This window comes from Serpula lacrymans, assembly GCF_000218685.1.
Source record: "Serpula lacrymans var. lacrymans S7.9 unplaced genomic scaffold SERLAscaffold_3, whole genome shotgun sequence".
In the NCBI taxonomy this organism is placed as follows: Eukaryota; Fungi; Basidiomycota; class Agaricomycetes; order Boletales; family Serpulaceae; genus Serpula; species Serpula lacrymans.
In genome coordinates this window covers 1,570,566-1,585,563 of record NW_006763292.1, presented here as the reverse complement: position 1 = coordinate 1,585,563, position 14,998 = coordinate 1,570,566, and the positions used below count along the sequence as shown (strand labels likewise).

The following is a 14,998-nucleotide window of genomic DNA, read 5'->3' as shown; positions in this document are numbered from 1 at the left end:
AACAAAACTGTCATTTCAAGGCTGCCAACAAACCTGTCAACTGTTGTCCAGTCTCGCAAATATGCCCAATTGTCAGAACCGTGACCTTCAGAGTAATCAGAGTTTGGAGTGCGGAGATGAGGTGGGGAGTAGAATGGGGTACAAGGTTGGGAGTTGACTTAGCTCATGCGCTAGGCCCTTCCATGGACCTTGATACCTAACTCAATGAAGTGAACAGGTGAGAGTAGAGGATGAATGGTGGAGTGGAGTAAAGGTCCTTCAGAGAAGGACTGGAAAACTTAGAAGGAGACTTTAATAAAGGTGGGAGGAACTAGTTGATATTTGAACTGCAGGAACGGAGTACAGGAGCTACAACTTATATACTATTGGAGGGATTGGGGTTTGTAAGGGGTAACTTGTAATGTAGGTACGGAGTTCCATGCGGACAATTACCTAACGAGGGGAAATCATATGTGAGGGGAGTGTACCATAAGGTCTAAACTACAGAGTCCATGAAGAATACAAGAACATGCGGAGAAAATGTATGGAGGACTAGAAGTCCGGTGATATTGGGGTGGATATCCAGAGTACTATGTGGGGGTGGGCTATGCTGAGCGGCAGAGAATGGGGAGTGTAATTCCAAGAGTGCCAAAGATTTGGGAGTTTGGACTTGAGGATCTCAGATTTTCTGGAAGCCTGAAAACCATGGCCTGTGACATGGATATAACACCAATATTGTTTGAACCATCCCAAACCAGGATACCAAAACCAAATATCCTTCTTGGACTTCAGCCAAGACATACTCTGGCTGTCCCCCACTATTTTGGCTCTATTATGCATCTTATAGCAATCAATATACCAGACTTACTCATTCCTCTATGGTGTGGTACATTTGACTACAACAATCATGACAGTAAAAAACTGTGGGATTGGGCTGTCTTGTTAGGTGATACTTGGAAGCAACATAGTGAGGTAGTTGCCAAATGTGGACCTTTTTTTCCAGGTTATCTGACAGGCTACCTTGTAACCCAGTTGAAAAAACACATACAGGCTACAAGGCATAGGAGTGTTTACTTTATTTGTTCAGACTTACACCTGCCATATTACAGAACATTCTCCCAGACAAATTCTGGCAAAACTTCTGCAAACTTGTATGAACAACAAGAATTATGGGTCGATATTCAATCTCATTGACTGAACTATAGGAAGCAACCATTCTCATCAACAAGTTTAGACCATCTGCATATAGTTTGACCTTCAATACATTCTATATTACATCTAGCACCTGGAACTGTTGCAAATAACCCATTTATCTGCTAATCATAATAGACCATATAACAGACCAATGGGAATCTAGTACAATAAATCCATTAACTTTCTAATCCATATGCAAATCTTTCACAGTGTGGGGTCATACACAATTTAACTCATTCAAGGCTATCATTCCAAACCTCAAGCCAGATCTGCCAGTGATACCCAGAGGTGGAAAAGACCTAGGAGACCAGTACATTCTTTTAAGAGCTATAGAACAAACACCACATATATTCTGTTCAAACCAAGTTGAATGTGTAAACAAGTATACACATTCAACCACGAGTTTTTAGCTAATAACAAAGTCACACATTGGGCACACATCCAATTACGAAATGGCTAAGTTTCTCATTCATCTTGGAAAGAGGATAGAATGACCGTTATACAGGTTTCTTGCAATGTAAAGTTATGCACCTATTTAATTCTACTAGATGATTTCACCCAACTTCACTTCTTGTTAATTTGATGATCTAATGCACACCAATAATTGATCATTGATTGAGCATTAGTCAGTGTTGGATCATTGATCTCATCAGTTGCAGTACCATGTATGGCATGCATCAAGTCAAGACTATCCTTGTGCACATTTTTGACACCAAAGTTTTTAATTTGACAGTATATTGTTGAACTTTTGTCAAGGTCTTCACAAGCTGAGAATATCATATCTTCACCAGACACACTGCATACAATATTACAGAGATAAATGATTACTGGAATATTTTCAGCATCAGAAGGATTGAGTGGCCAGTGGAGATATGATGAGTCAGAGGACTTCAAATTAATGATAGATATAGTGCTCACTTTTGATGTGATTAATGATTACAGCTACATTCATATTGATAGGCCGGAAATTCGAAAAATCACACAAATAGGAGATTGACGGATCTTTAACTGAGCCTTAATATTGGACTAAACTTTTAAAAAAGACTAAACTACAGTTTTGGCTGTGGTTGAGAGCACAAGAGCTCATGAAAGCCAAGTCTGAGACTAGTACTTGTATAGCAAGAAAAAACTATGTAAATGGACATAAAATTGTTCGACATGAATTCCATATCGCCAATAAACCTATGGACGTGAATATATAAGTGCAAGCAGTGGTAGAAAAAAAAAACACTCACCCTAATGGCCTCTCAACCAGCCAACCTCAACTATGTCAATAATCCACAAAACATGCATGACCTGCCAGGGGGGTATCCACTACCTCAGGCTCCTCCTGGCTATACTGGCTATCCTGCAATGGCAATCAGATGTCCCAATCATCCCTTCACCATGCAGTACGGCTAGCCAGGTACGCATTCAGTGGTTCACCAAGGCATGTAGGCATACAGGCATCCGCAGATGCCCATAATGCCTATTGTGCACCAACTGTCATACACAGTAATCAGTGAGCAAGCATCACAGAGGCGCAAGCCTCACAGGTCATCATCGGCAACAGAAGACCCCCTGATAAGTTCGACATTGAAGGTTGCCCAAATGCTAAACCTTGACCTGGGGTAAGTGCCTCAATTGTTCATCTATTATAGCACATGCTAACTTACCAAATATAAGCCTTTGTTTTCATGACAGACATTGTGAGCGGTGAAACAAGGAGGGGGTTTGAGGCCACCACTGATATGCTCTGGGTTGATTTTCAGAGGCGCATATTTGACATGCTTGACGGGCCCCAGGGTGATGCACAGCTAGTGTACAAGATATCTGGTGATACAGGCAAGCAGTCCCACATAAATAACCACTGGGACTTCAAGATGGCAATGGAGCAACTGTTAAACAAAGCACAAAATGCTTGAACGCAAACAGTCACTATGGAGGTAAAAAACCTTGTGAGTCTGTTTGCCAATGTGATAGTAAACGCTCACCAAATTTTCTTCAAGACACTGCTAGTAACTCCTACCACTACCACCACCACAAAGAAGAAATGAACCCATGAAGACAATGTACCCCCTGTACCAAGTGCCGAGTTTAATGGGCAATTAAAAGCCTTTAAACAGCTTGAACAAGCTATTAAGTGTGAGGCCCATTGTGGGCACTGTGTTGTTGAGCAAACAATCTGACGTGATAATCATTGCCGCCTGAATCATCAAGAAATGACACTATAGGCCAAACAAATAGTTAGTCTCTGTTCTTTTGATGAGAAAATGATGCACTTACGGAGACTTGTAGTCGCTAGGGCAAGCAACCATCTTCTCTCCACCCAACTGCCTCAACTTTGACCAAATTCCCACCAAGAAGGCCTGTTTATCACAGCAAGCCAGCACCCCCAACATCCACGTCACAATCAAGAACATCATGCCGCAAAGAGTGCAACACTCTGAAACACTCACCCCGCCACCAAGTACCCAGCCCAAAAGCACTTGTACATCAAGTCAAAATCTAATGAGGCAGCCTGAACACAAATGGTCAGCAGATTCACCCCGAGACACATCACCAGAGATCCATGGCGCAATGATCCCATATCTGCCTGTAGAGAGCCTCCTTAAGTTGTTGGATAGCAAATTTCCGGATTTTCAGGGTATTTTGGATGAGCTTTTGCTTGCCGGTTTCCTTACCATTGATCAGCTGCTGATTTTACCAGCCAACACTTTGGCTACAGTAGGGAACATAGGCATGGTAAAAGCAAACATCATAAGATCGTATGCCAGACGTTGCATAATGCCAGTTTTTGGACTGAAAGGAGAGGGCCATGAAACAGCAATAGATCTTGATGAGATCAATAAGAGCAAAGCTGGCGATGAAATTGAGGTGAAGTATGAGGACTGAGTTGACTTTATTGAGATCCATGATGAGCTTGAAGAGGATGGAGTTATTGAGGTTGAAGATGGAGAGGAAGAAGATGAGTACAATACTGGGTCAGATGCAAGCGGAATATGATATCGAGCTAGCGAGAACAAATAAGCCCCGAGACACAATAATAGAAACTGACCTTTTGGTAGCCCTAATAGCACTGTAAATAGCTTATTTCTCTTAGAATAATAGGACATCAATCACATGTTTAGTCAATTATGCAATGTACTTGCTATGCCTAAACCACCCGTAGACTTTCTCTGGCGTGATGGTCGAATGAACCGCCTCCCAGATCAATGCATATGGATCACACATGGGGCCTTCAGTCTCCCCGAGTATGTAGTCGCAATTGTTCCTCAACCATGCTTTGACTGCTGACCAAACCTCTTCAATGGGATTGAGGTCTGGTGAATAGGACGGTAAATATAATAAACACATTCCTCTGGTAGATAGAATGTTAGTAAAAATGAGTGAGAAATATAAAAAATGACTTACCGCTCTTCAACGAGCTCTCGGATACTGGGGACTTTGTGGATTATTGCATTATTGACAACCAAAACTGTATTGGGTAATGGCCAAAGCTGCATCTGGCCCAGTGTACCCTCAACAAAATCCAAGAAGGCGTCACCTGTAAAAGGATGGTCAAGAACCTCAAGGTGTAAGACACCATCCAACAAGATGGCTGGTAAAATGGAATATCTACAACCACAAACAAAAAAATCCCTTTGGTGAGCACAACCTCCGTGTGGGGCCCATCCAAATGGACAGGGTAGGGTGATTCAATTGAAGTGGGTTTCATCTGCAAATACTAGTGTTACGATAACACAATTTTTGGACCTTTCCTTTAACTTTCATTCTCCGCCTTAACCTTTTACTATAGTTCACACTCCATGCCATGTGGCACTTTCCTTTTTCGTTCTAACTCCACTTTCTCGCGCAACACTGTCTTTATTCTTTTTTTAGACACAAAGTCTCTCACGCAGTGGAGCTGATCACACGGGCTGCACCCTCTGACATCATCAGCCACTGCTTTTATCAACTATACAGTACATAGGTACAAACACTCTGTATTAGTATAAATACCCCAATAGATCCAGGAGACTCCTCAGCGAGTCCTCCTGTTGTTAACCAACAAACTCTCTGCAGCCTAAGGGGTAACCACTCCCCATTCACTACCCTTATAGTGTGTTCTTGTGTGCGCCAGAGTAACTAACTCTTGGTTGTTACAACTAGCTGTTCTGTTTGAAAGTGGTCACCAACTAGCATCTTGTAAAATGTACGATTGTCTTCATCACGCTTGCAGGCAGGACGGATGACCTATAAACAATTTTTCAAAGCAAAAACAAAGAACAAAATAATTATAATACTCACCTTTTTCATGGTAAATCCCCGCCTCTGCAAAGTCCTCAATATTGTCGTCAACAAGGTCTGCACACCACAAATTTCTTGTAGCTGCTCCTGCAGTTCACTGATCATCATGTCTGGCTGCCTTTCTATACAGCCCTCCAAGAACTTGTTAAAACTTAGGACTCATTTTTTTATAATAAATGTTGAATTACTTACTGTTGCATCTAGGCTGGTCAATTTCCTAGGGCTTCCTGGGCATGCTGGTATCTATTTGAGGCCTCCAGTTTCTTGGTAAGTTTGGCAAATCCTCTAACAGTTCTCTCACATATTCCTAGGTAGCACAAAATTTGACGGTCAGGAACACAGTTAGACTCTGACAGAGTCTGATCCGGTTGTCGGCGTAGCAACATAATTCACACTCCATTTAGCCCGCCTGTGCATGTGCTCTCATGTGCTGGTTTATCAATATGAATTTAGCCGTATGACAAGGAGCTCCTCTAGGCAATTGAAATCTGTTATAATTGCACCAGCAGGTGTTGCTATACACAATTTTTGGACCTTTAAATTTCATTCTCCACTCTAACTTTCTTTCGTAGTTTTCACACACTGTGCCAGGTGGCACTTTCCATTTTGCTCCACTTTCTCACACTTTGCTGCTTCTTTATTTTTAACTACAAGTCTCTTATGCAGTGGAGCTGGTCATATGGGCTACGCCCTATGACATCATCAGCCACTGCTTTCATCAACTGTATAGTACATATGTACAAACACTCTGTAGTAGTATATAAACCCAATAGATCCAGGAGACTCCTCAGCAAGTCCTCCTATTATTTACCCATAACAAACTCGGTCCTACCTTAAGGCAGATTACCCTCTCCTTCATTCACCCCTCCTTGCTTGTCTTTGACATGCACCAGAGTATACAGACTTTGGTTGTTACATTAGAACTCGCTCTCTTACTCTCTTGTACTTTTGTGCAAACCTGGCCACAGGGTTAAATGGAGTCTTTCAAACAGTAAGACTTTGGTGCCAGACCGGTTTGAGCTTTTGCTAGCCGGCGAAAACAAAGTGTGTGCCCCAGTCCTGTAGGATAGCTCCTTAGGACAAGGTAATAGAGAGATCAAATTAAAATATACATGGCCCCCAGTGTCAAGGGGAATACTTTAGCCCACCAGTGGTGTGGAACCATTGTTGATTAGAATTTACATACAAAGCTTCTTCTTTGGATACATTTGACTAGGCCGGGCACTTGCCTCCGCCAGTTGGAGCAGGGTTAACAGCTTAACAAGTGTACCACCCCCTGACAACTGTTCAGGCCAGGGTTTTGTTACTAAAACTTTACTTTTTCAAATACTATAGTGTGGGTAGTTGGGGATTGAGACGGAAGAGGTAGATCCGCAGATAGCAAGCAGGGACTGTAACAGCCAAAGTTTGTACACCCTGGCACACATTAAAGACAAGCAAGGAGGGGTGAATGGAGGAGAGGATAATCTCCCTTAGGTAGGACCAAGTTTGTTATGGGTAAATAACAGAAGGGCTCGCTGAGGAGTCTCCTTGATCTATTGGGGTATTTATACTACTACAGACTATTTGTACATGTGTACTATACAGGTGACAAAAGCAGTGGCTGACAATGTCATAGGGTGCAGCTCGTGCAACCAGCTTCACTGTGTGAGAGACTTGTAGCTAAGAATAAAGAAAAGCAGTGCAGCATGAGAAAGTGGAGTTTGAACGAAATAGAAAGTGTTGCATAGCACAGTGTATAAAAACTACAAAAGAAAGTTCAAGTGGAGAATGAAATTTAAAGGTCCAAAAATTGTGTATTGTAACAGGGACCCCCAGCTACATATTGTTTTACCTACAACACATTGAACAAGTCATCATGTTGGCGCAAGAGCAGACAGTGGACATAAATGCTATCCTTTACCGGATGTGGGAGAGAATCACAAATCTCACCGCACAACTTGAAGAAATCCAGAATGCACAAAGTGCTAGTACTATTGACCCCGGCACTTTTAAAAGAGATCAGGCTAAATGTGCGGAATGGTGGATTAAGCTACAAATTAGGATCAAGGCAAACTGGGACGTGTTTGTCGATGATTTTGAAATAGTGACAGCTGTGCTGTCAAGACTCAAGGGACCTGTTGCAGGCTAATATACCCAAGTTAGACTTCAAGAGTGCTATGCCGCTGGGCACTGGCCTACTTGAAAAGAAATCCAGGTTGAAATTGAAAAATATTTCAAACCACAAGCTGAGCGTGACTAGGGGCGTCAGCACATCCATTCCTTCAAACAAGGAAACATGAGGACGGATGACTTTGTAACCTGGTTCCTGGCCCTCTCCATTCAAGGGGGTCTTGGAAATGAACATGCAGTGGAGTTGTTGGAGTGCAATGTGTCACCAGCTATTGCACAACAACTCTATCTGCAGGATATGAGAAACAAGGACCTCTCAGCAGCTGCAGAAGAGGTTCACAAAATTAGTAAGGCCATGGAGCTTTACCAAATGCAATTTGGTGGCGGGTCCACCACCAAAAACAACCATTCTCAGAGGCACCCTGGGTCATCACACCAAAATCCAAATCACTCTCACAGGTTAAAACTGTTTAGGCTGCAGCCAGGATAGGGTGCTCCTATGGATATTGGCACGATCCAAGGTGGACAGATGCGCAGATTCAAGGGCAACTGTTATAGATGTGGCCAACAGGGACACATGTCCCAAGATTGTAAAAATGGGGTGCAGGCTGCCCAACGAAAAAATAACCAGGCATACCAATTAGAAACCAAAAAACTGGACAATCAGCTCAATACTCTGGGTGGTTGTTTGTACAACAAAATCCGGGCCTTTTTTTACAACCAACAGGTTGCTGAAATGAAAGTTCAGGGAAAAGAGTTCAGAGCTTAGGTCATTTGGGTGCATTTGCTCCTATTAATGATAAAGTAAACCACAACAAGGTGGCCCCTGCTCCGGAGTGTTGCACAAGCAATAAAGGAAAGGGGGTGGCTCCCCGATTTGTAAATAGATTGTTAAATTTATTATCTGAAGTATGTACTTGTATTCAGAAATACTTCCTCTTAGCCTCCCTGCCTTTTCCCTCAAGGATTCAGTTGACTGTATCTCTCTCAAAGATACAGATTGAATCTTTGATTTGATTCCTCTCAAGTGAGTTTTTTCTTCTTCTTTTCCACTATTCTATTAACTACTTTGATTCATATACAGTAAATTTGCTCTTCCAAAACAATTGCAAGATGATTGGAGGACAGCCCTTGTGCCATGTATGGAGGACCCGATTACTATCATCATTGCAACCTACCACCATGAAAACCTCATCTAACAAGGACTTGCCACCCACCAAGACCAAGATGATTCCAGCATCCGCCAAGGGCACTGCATCCAGGTCAAGGCCTCCTATGACTGGCATGCATCAGTGAATATTTGATTCCCTGCCAGGAGGAACCGATCAGAAAATCTAGACTGGACCAATGCACAGAGGATGATTGTTGAGAACTCACTAGTAGTCCTCAACATTGCAGATCTTTGTACTAAGGTATGTTTATCTTTTTTAGACGTACTCTACTGATTGACAGATTTACTACAGCTATCAAATTTCTACACAAACGGCTGCAAGACCACATCTATGTATCTACGCATACCAATGTCGTCTGCTATACCTAATGAGATCAACATTTGAAATGATAATGGATCTCTATTGGCTTTTATATGTCAGGACATGCCTCAAGCTATGAAGACCAACCTTTCAGTCACCAATGGAGGAAATCACATACAGCAATTTCAATGTGTCCATCTTTCTTGGTGGAATAGGTATAGTACATCAGTAAGTTGTTCTATGTTATATATGGTTTGTGCTTTCTTAACAGAGTGTATACAGGGTCATGATGCTCCAGCAAAGCGTCCAGATAGACTTGTTGGTGCCAACCAGAGTCAATTTTTGCCTTACCTATCCAGTGAAAATGAATAGAATGAACAGCTTTATTTTAACCTTTAAGCAGCCTTTGGTGAGGTGTTTGAGTGGATTGAATCAAAGGTTTTTTTCTTCTGTGGACGTATATAATTTGAATACATTTTCTTACAGATAGAGTATTGTCTTCCTCAAGAATACTCTACTCTAGATAGTGGATACTTTGCCAGGCAAGCCTGGATCCCCTGTCAGCCCATTTTTCTCCCTTGTTCTCAACATCAATGTTTGCACAAATGCTCATAGAGATAGTAAGGATCAAGACTTATGCCTAGTTTTACCTATTGGTAATTTTTCTGGGGGTGCTCTTGTTATATATGAGCAAGGGGTTGTTTCTCAGTTGTGTTCTGGGGATTTTGTTATATCTTGCTCTGAAGAGACAACTCATTTTAACCTTGACTATTGAGGGGAAAGAGCTTCCTTTATTTACATACAGATGGCCAGTTTAGATCATGGGTTAGTAACAAGAATGGTTGGGAGGAAAATTCTTTCTTCAATTAATACTACATAATTTTAGCTAGAGTTTTCTTTGTTTTCTTGATTTTTAGGGAAGTATACAAGCTTACAACAGCCATCTGTCTATATGTGTTTGTGGGTCCATATTGAGTTTGTTTGTGCTTTTTTTTCAGTCTACGCGTTGACTCTCTTTCTTTCTGGCTGTGATTTGCTGTTTTCTCTCCTTTTTCCAATTGTCACTGTTGCTGTCTTGTCTCATTTTATTGAAATGGCTAGAGTTACACGTTCTACTAAGATAAAGGGAAAAGTTTCTGCCAAAAGAATCACCAGAACTCCATCCAAGAGTCCATCTCCTCCACCATCAACTCAGCCCCCTGCAAGGAAAAAGGTATTCACCCTTTTATCCTTGGGTTTATATCTTAATATTTCATTTTCAGGCACCTACTGGTACTAGGGGATCTAAAAAAATGTCAAAAGAAGATGAAAACCTCTTTAAGACTCTTTTGGACAAAAAAAAAGCAGCTGAAGCAACCGATAAAGAGGCAGCCAGAAACAGTATATATATTTGTCTTTCCAAGACCAATAACAAATTATTATTCTTAGCTATACAAAATAAAGCTGCTGACATGCTAGCACAAGAAGATAATGGAGAAAAAACACAATGATCTAGATGAAGATGAAAGCTCTCAAGTAAAAAAAAAGACATATATCAAACCCCTTCAGTGACTAGGAGGAAGATCAAGAACAGAACAAAGACAATAATTCTCCTATAAATATTATAAATAATATCCTAGGTGATATGTCTGACAACCATCCTCAGCCTATCAAGTCTCATTCAAACACTGAAAAAGACGATGAAGCCCTTCTTGACCAAGATAGCAATCATGGTGGAGCTAACTCTCAGTCTTTGGATGATAACATTGTAAGTGTTCCTTCTCCTTCATTTTCAGACTTGTTTATACTACATTTTACAAGGTTGCTCAAAGTTCAACAATGACTACTTCCAACTTAGGATCAACTTCATATAGTCCTAGTCCTAGCATTTTATGTCTCTTCATCAAACTATCATCCTCCAAGGCTAAGCTAAGTTCTATTACTTGCTCAACTTTGAAATATATCGCTAGTCTTGGTCATAAAGCTATGAGGACATACACTGTTGCTCAAAATGGCTTTCCAAACCCTCTTGACTATCAATTAATCTGCTGGGACTTATTTAAAGCTATCAGTGAAGACAAAGCTGCTGCCTTCTCGGCCGACAAAATGAAGATTTTACAGGATGATCAAGACTTGAAAGCTCAAGTATTGGAATATGTGAGTACAACTTCATCAGGAAAAATCCTTTTGCTATATAGCGCTATATAGCCACCACCTATATATATAAACACATTCATAGAAACTATAGTACTATCAGTGCAATCATAGCTCTTATAGCTCTTATAGCACAATAGTAGGCAAAATTTTAACCAAGGGGAGAAGTATCTATAATTCCCTTAAACTCTGGATTAATCTAACAAACTTGTTCAATAATAGAAAGAGGCCAAAAGTCTTTGGAGTCAAGTATATTATTATAGGCATGATACTATAAGTGCTCTTATAACCTATAGCAGCCTACATAGCTCCTATAGCTGTAAAGATCATAGTTATAATATAGTTCAAGGTGCTTAAAAGGGCTAATAAATCATACAGTATTAATTACTTATGTAGCCTGTATTAGTGAAATAGTAGTTTGTATCCCTGATACTTACAAAATAAAAATAATGATTTATCCAAATATAAGTAGTGACAATAAGTAAAAAAATAACCTAAGTCCATGAATGGTTAATATATAACACCTGCATAACACATTTTATAAGCTCTCATGGTGTAGTGGATAAATGTGATATGTGGCTGTAGGTTGCCTAGTCACCCAAGAGCTGACTAGCAGGTTGAGAGTTCAAATCCTGTCTGTGTTAATTTTTTTCAATCAGCTACACAACAATTTCCAACATCTATAAGAGCATTTATAGAGCTATATGAGGCTCTATAGATGGCAGAGGTTCTATAACAGGTTTGACCACTATAACAGCTTTATGAGTACTTATAGTGCTATAGAGCTCTATATAGCTACCCCCATTTTTCCTGATATTATTATAGCAAACATATATTAACCGTCCAATTAGAACAGATTTGGAAGGGTTGCACGCAGGTTAGAGGAGAGCTTGTTTTTAAGGCCAGATTAGGTTTTCCTCCTACGTATCAAATCAAACAGTTCCATAATAGAGAGGAGCTGGGAGATCTTATTCCATGGATGATCAAATCTGGTGTGTTGATCAATGCAAGTATAGTTCCATAATAGGGAGGAGCTGGGAGATCTTATTCTATGGATGATCAACTCTGGTGTGTTGATCAATGCAAGTATAAACTTCAAGGTATGTTTTTTGTCCTCATAATAATATATACAATCTGATTTGTTGTATAGGATGAAACATCTGATGTTACGCAACCATGGAAAAACAACATCTTTAAAACACTCTTTCAAAGTCAGTGGTGGGAACCTAAAGGTGAAGGAAGGAAATATGGTAAGAAAGGCAACCCATATCTCCATAACGCCCCTGCACTTTCCCTGGTAGCATGCTCTGTAAGGTTTTTCTTATTTTTTTATTCATAAATTTAATCATATATTTAGGTTGAATGTGCTTTAGTTGGCACTATCAACAATAGGATGGTAGAATTCTCTGAGAATTTATTTGCTCCAAGGTATGTACCATTTGTTTTCTGGTTATTTTATACATTTGCCTCATTTAAGTTATAATGTTCCTTACAAAGTTTGTTGATGGATCTATATAAATCTAACTTAAGAGTTCAGGGAGTGTTCCCCAAAATATCTGGCAAGTGTGTTTGGTGCTATTGAGGAGTTTGTTGACAAAACCGGATAAACCTGGTCTCTGCCGAAGCAGCCATTGTTCTCCATGGAGCATAGCCACCACTCCATGGAGTCACCATTGTTCTCCTAGAAGCACAATTGTACTCCTAGGAGTCATTATACTGTAGCGAGTAGCACCTCCAACTATAAGTAGTAGGGGGTTTAGTATAGGAATACCTCAGTCGTTTATATAGCCTCTCGGGCAGCGGCTGAGTTTCACTTATTTTTATTATTTGTGTAGTGAATTGTTTGCTCTAATTTTTTATTTTTATTTTTCTTATATTTTACAGGGGCGGTCCCAGTACTTTGGCTTTTTCTGAATCCTCCCTTCTTATGTTTGACTTTAATGCTTTAGAGGAGGCAGCTAGGGCTTTTAAGCAGTATTCTCATATACTTGTAACTGTTATTTATATATTGCGCTTTTATAGTCCATTGATGTTTTGACTGTTTTAACATTTTGAAAATGAGTGGAAGTGAAATGCTCTGGATTAATCTAGTTAGCTTTGAATGGTGTTTAAAGTAGAGTCATTTATATCAATCTATTGCAAGGTTGCATGCAGCTGGGGTGACTTTGATATATTTGAGTTTTTATGCTATAGGCAATTTCTGTGTGCTATAAGCCTGCACATTTTTGCATCTGGTGCACTATAGTGCATTATAGTGCATACTATGGCGCACTATAGCAAGGTACTTTGTAAGATTTGCACTTACAGATCTGAACAGATCTGAGTGATATTTTTTGCACTTTATTGCATTTATAGCCACATCATGTTTTCCTGATATTACTGCCTCTCCCTTTGATACTAAGTCATCTTGGATGGAATGATATTTTTGTTGAATATGTTTTGTGCAAGCACAGAATTGCAGATCTTATGTAAGGATGATAGCTGCTTGATTGTTGCAGTACAATATTGTAGGAGCATTTTGAGCACTTGAAATTTCTTCAAAAAATATCCAAAGCCATGCAAGTTGTTATGCAGCATTGCTCAGTCCAATGTACTCTGACTCCGTGGAGGATAAAGCTACCATGCTTTGTTATTTGCTTGTCCAGGAGATTGCTCCTTGGATGGTGATAAAAACAAAACCTGATATTGATTGGGACGTGTCTGGGTCTCCAGACCAATCTACATCCAAATACCCATAGAAATCCATGTCCATGGAGAAATCAGTGCCATCATAATGTAGTTCCATGTCTCTGGTTGCTTTCAGATATCGGAGGATACATTTTGCAGCTTCCCAGTGATGGCTCCTTGGAGCTGAGCTATGCCTGCTTAGTATTCCAACAACATAGGCAATGTGTGGGTGGGTTCTGAGCATGGCATACATAAGGGAGCCCACAATTGAGAGATATGGCACTTGACACCCTTCAATAGGCAATTCATGTTGCACAATATCTTCCCTTGGAGCATTTGCAAGAAGTTTTGATCCATGGGCCATTGGTGTCTATACTGGTTGCAGTTCTTTATTCCGGTACGCACCAAGATTGTGACAATGTATTGGTGTTGCAAAAGGGAGATTGTTTTGTTTGAACAATCACATCAGATTTCTATTTCAAGGATGTATTTTGCTTCTCCAAAGTCCCGCATTTTGAATATATATTCAAGTTTGGCTTTTGTGATATCCATGAATTTCCGGGATGAAGCTCCTAGGAGGAGGTTATCTACACAGACAATAACAAAGTATATTTGTTTGTTATTCTAGAACAAATAGAGGCATTTTCTGTATTTGGTCTTGTGAAACCAAGCTCCCGGAGCTTGCAATCAAAGGTTTTGTTCCATGTACAACCAGTTTGTTTTAATCCATAAATAGAATTCTTCAACTTCTAGCAATATCCAGGTTGGATAGGAACGCCCCGTGGAGGAAGCATGTATAGTTTTTCTTCAAGTTCTCCATTGAGATAAGCTGTAGATACATCAATTTGATGAAATACTAGGTCATACTTTGCTGCCAGGGCTAGAATAATTCAGATTGACTCTAAGTTTGCAACAGAGCAGGAACCTCCTGGTAGTCAATCCCCTCCCTTTGAGTAAAGCCTCGTGCAACAATCCAGAGTTTGTATCTCTCAATGTTTCTGTTTTGATGTGATAGGTTTTACTCCCTTTGGAAGTTGAACAGTGTCATATATTGCATTGGTATTGAGATTTAGGAGTTCCTCCTCCAAGGCAGACTTCCATAATTCTCCATCTGGGCGTGATAAGGCTTTTTTAGGGTCCTTGGAAGGTCTGTATTGTATGGACCAGTGCTT

General features: G+C 40.3%; 5 protein-coding genes across 5 annotated transcripts; 3 read left to right on the top strand and 2 right to left on the bottom strand.

Annotated features, from left to right (window-relative positions):
* Positions 1-2,451: 2,451 nt before the first annotated feature.
* Positions 2,452-2,904, bottom strand: SERLADRAFT_458771 (uncharacterized protein; the record flags this gene model as incomplete). Its single annotated transcript, XM_007314543.1, has 3 exons — positions 2,452-2,655; positions 2,707-2,772; positions 2,829-2,904. 3 exons carry the CDS (start codon positions 2,858-2,860, stop codon positions 2,595-2,597), a joined length of 159 nt encoding a protein of 52 aa, XP_007314605.1.
* Positions 2,905-4,287: 1,383 nt separating this feature from the next.
* SERLADRAFT_346442 (uncharacterized protein) lies at positions 4,288-4,832 on the bottom strand (the record flags this gene model as incomplete). The annotated part of the gene is made up of 2 exons (XM_007314542.1): positions 4,288-4,455; positions 4,578-4,832. Coding segments are annotated over 2 exons (423 nt in total), but the record flags the coding sequence as incomplete, so codon positions are not given.
* Positions 4,833-7,300: 2,468 nt separating this feature from the next.
* Positions 7,301-8,044, top strand: SERLADRAFT_434320 (uncharacterized protein; the record flags this gene model as incomplete). The annotated part of the gene is made up of 2 exons (XM_007314541.1): positions 7,301-7,528; positions 7,685-8,044. The coding sequence occupies 2 exons, from the start codon at positions 7,301-7,303 to the stop codon at positions 8,042-8,044; spliced, it is 588 nt and encodes a 195-aa protein (XP_007314603.1).
* A 692-nt stretch (positions 8,045-8,736) lies between these two features.
* On the top strand, positions 8,737-9,110 carry SERLADRAFT_434319 (uncharacterized protein; the record flags this gene model as incomplete). The annotated part of the gene is made up of 3 exons (XM_007314540.1): positions 8,737-8,816; positions 8,870-8,966; positions 9,018-9,110. The coding sequence occupies 3 exons, from the start codon at positions 8,737-8,739 to the stop codon at positions 9,108-9,110; spliced, it is 270 nt and encodes an 89-aa protein (XP_007314602.1).
* A 1,009-nt stretch (positions 9,111-10,119) lies between these two features.
* SERLADRAFT_405950 (uncharacterized protein) lies at positions 10,120-12,664 on the top strand (the record flags this gene model as incomplete). Its single annotated transcript, XM_007314539.1, has 8 exons — positions 10,120-10,239; positions 10,289-10,406; positions 10,646-10,773; positions 10,929-11,162; positions 12,176-12,259; positions 12,310-12,468; positions 12,517-12,587; positions 12,637-12,664. 8 exons carry the CDS (start codon positions 10,120-10,122, stop codon positions 12,662-12,664), a joined length of 942 nt encoding a protein of 313 aa, XP_007314601.1.
* Positions 12,665-14,998: the final 2,334 nt, after the last annotated feature.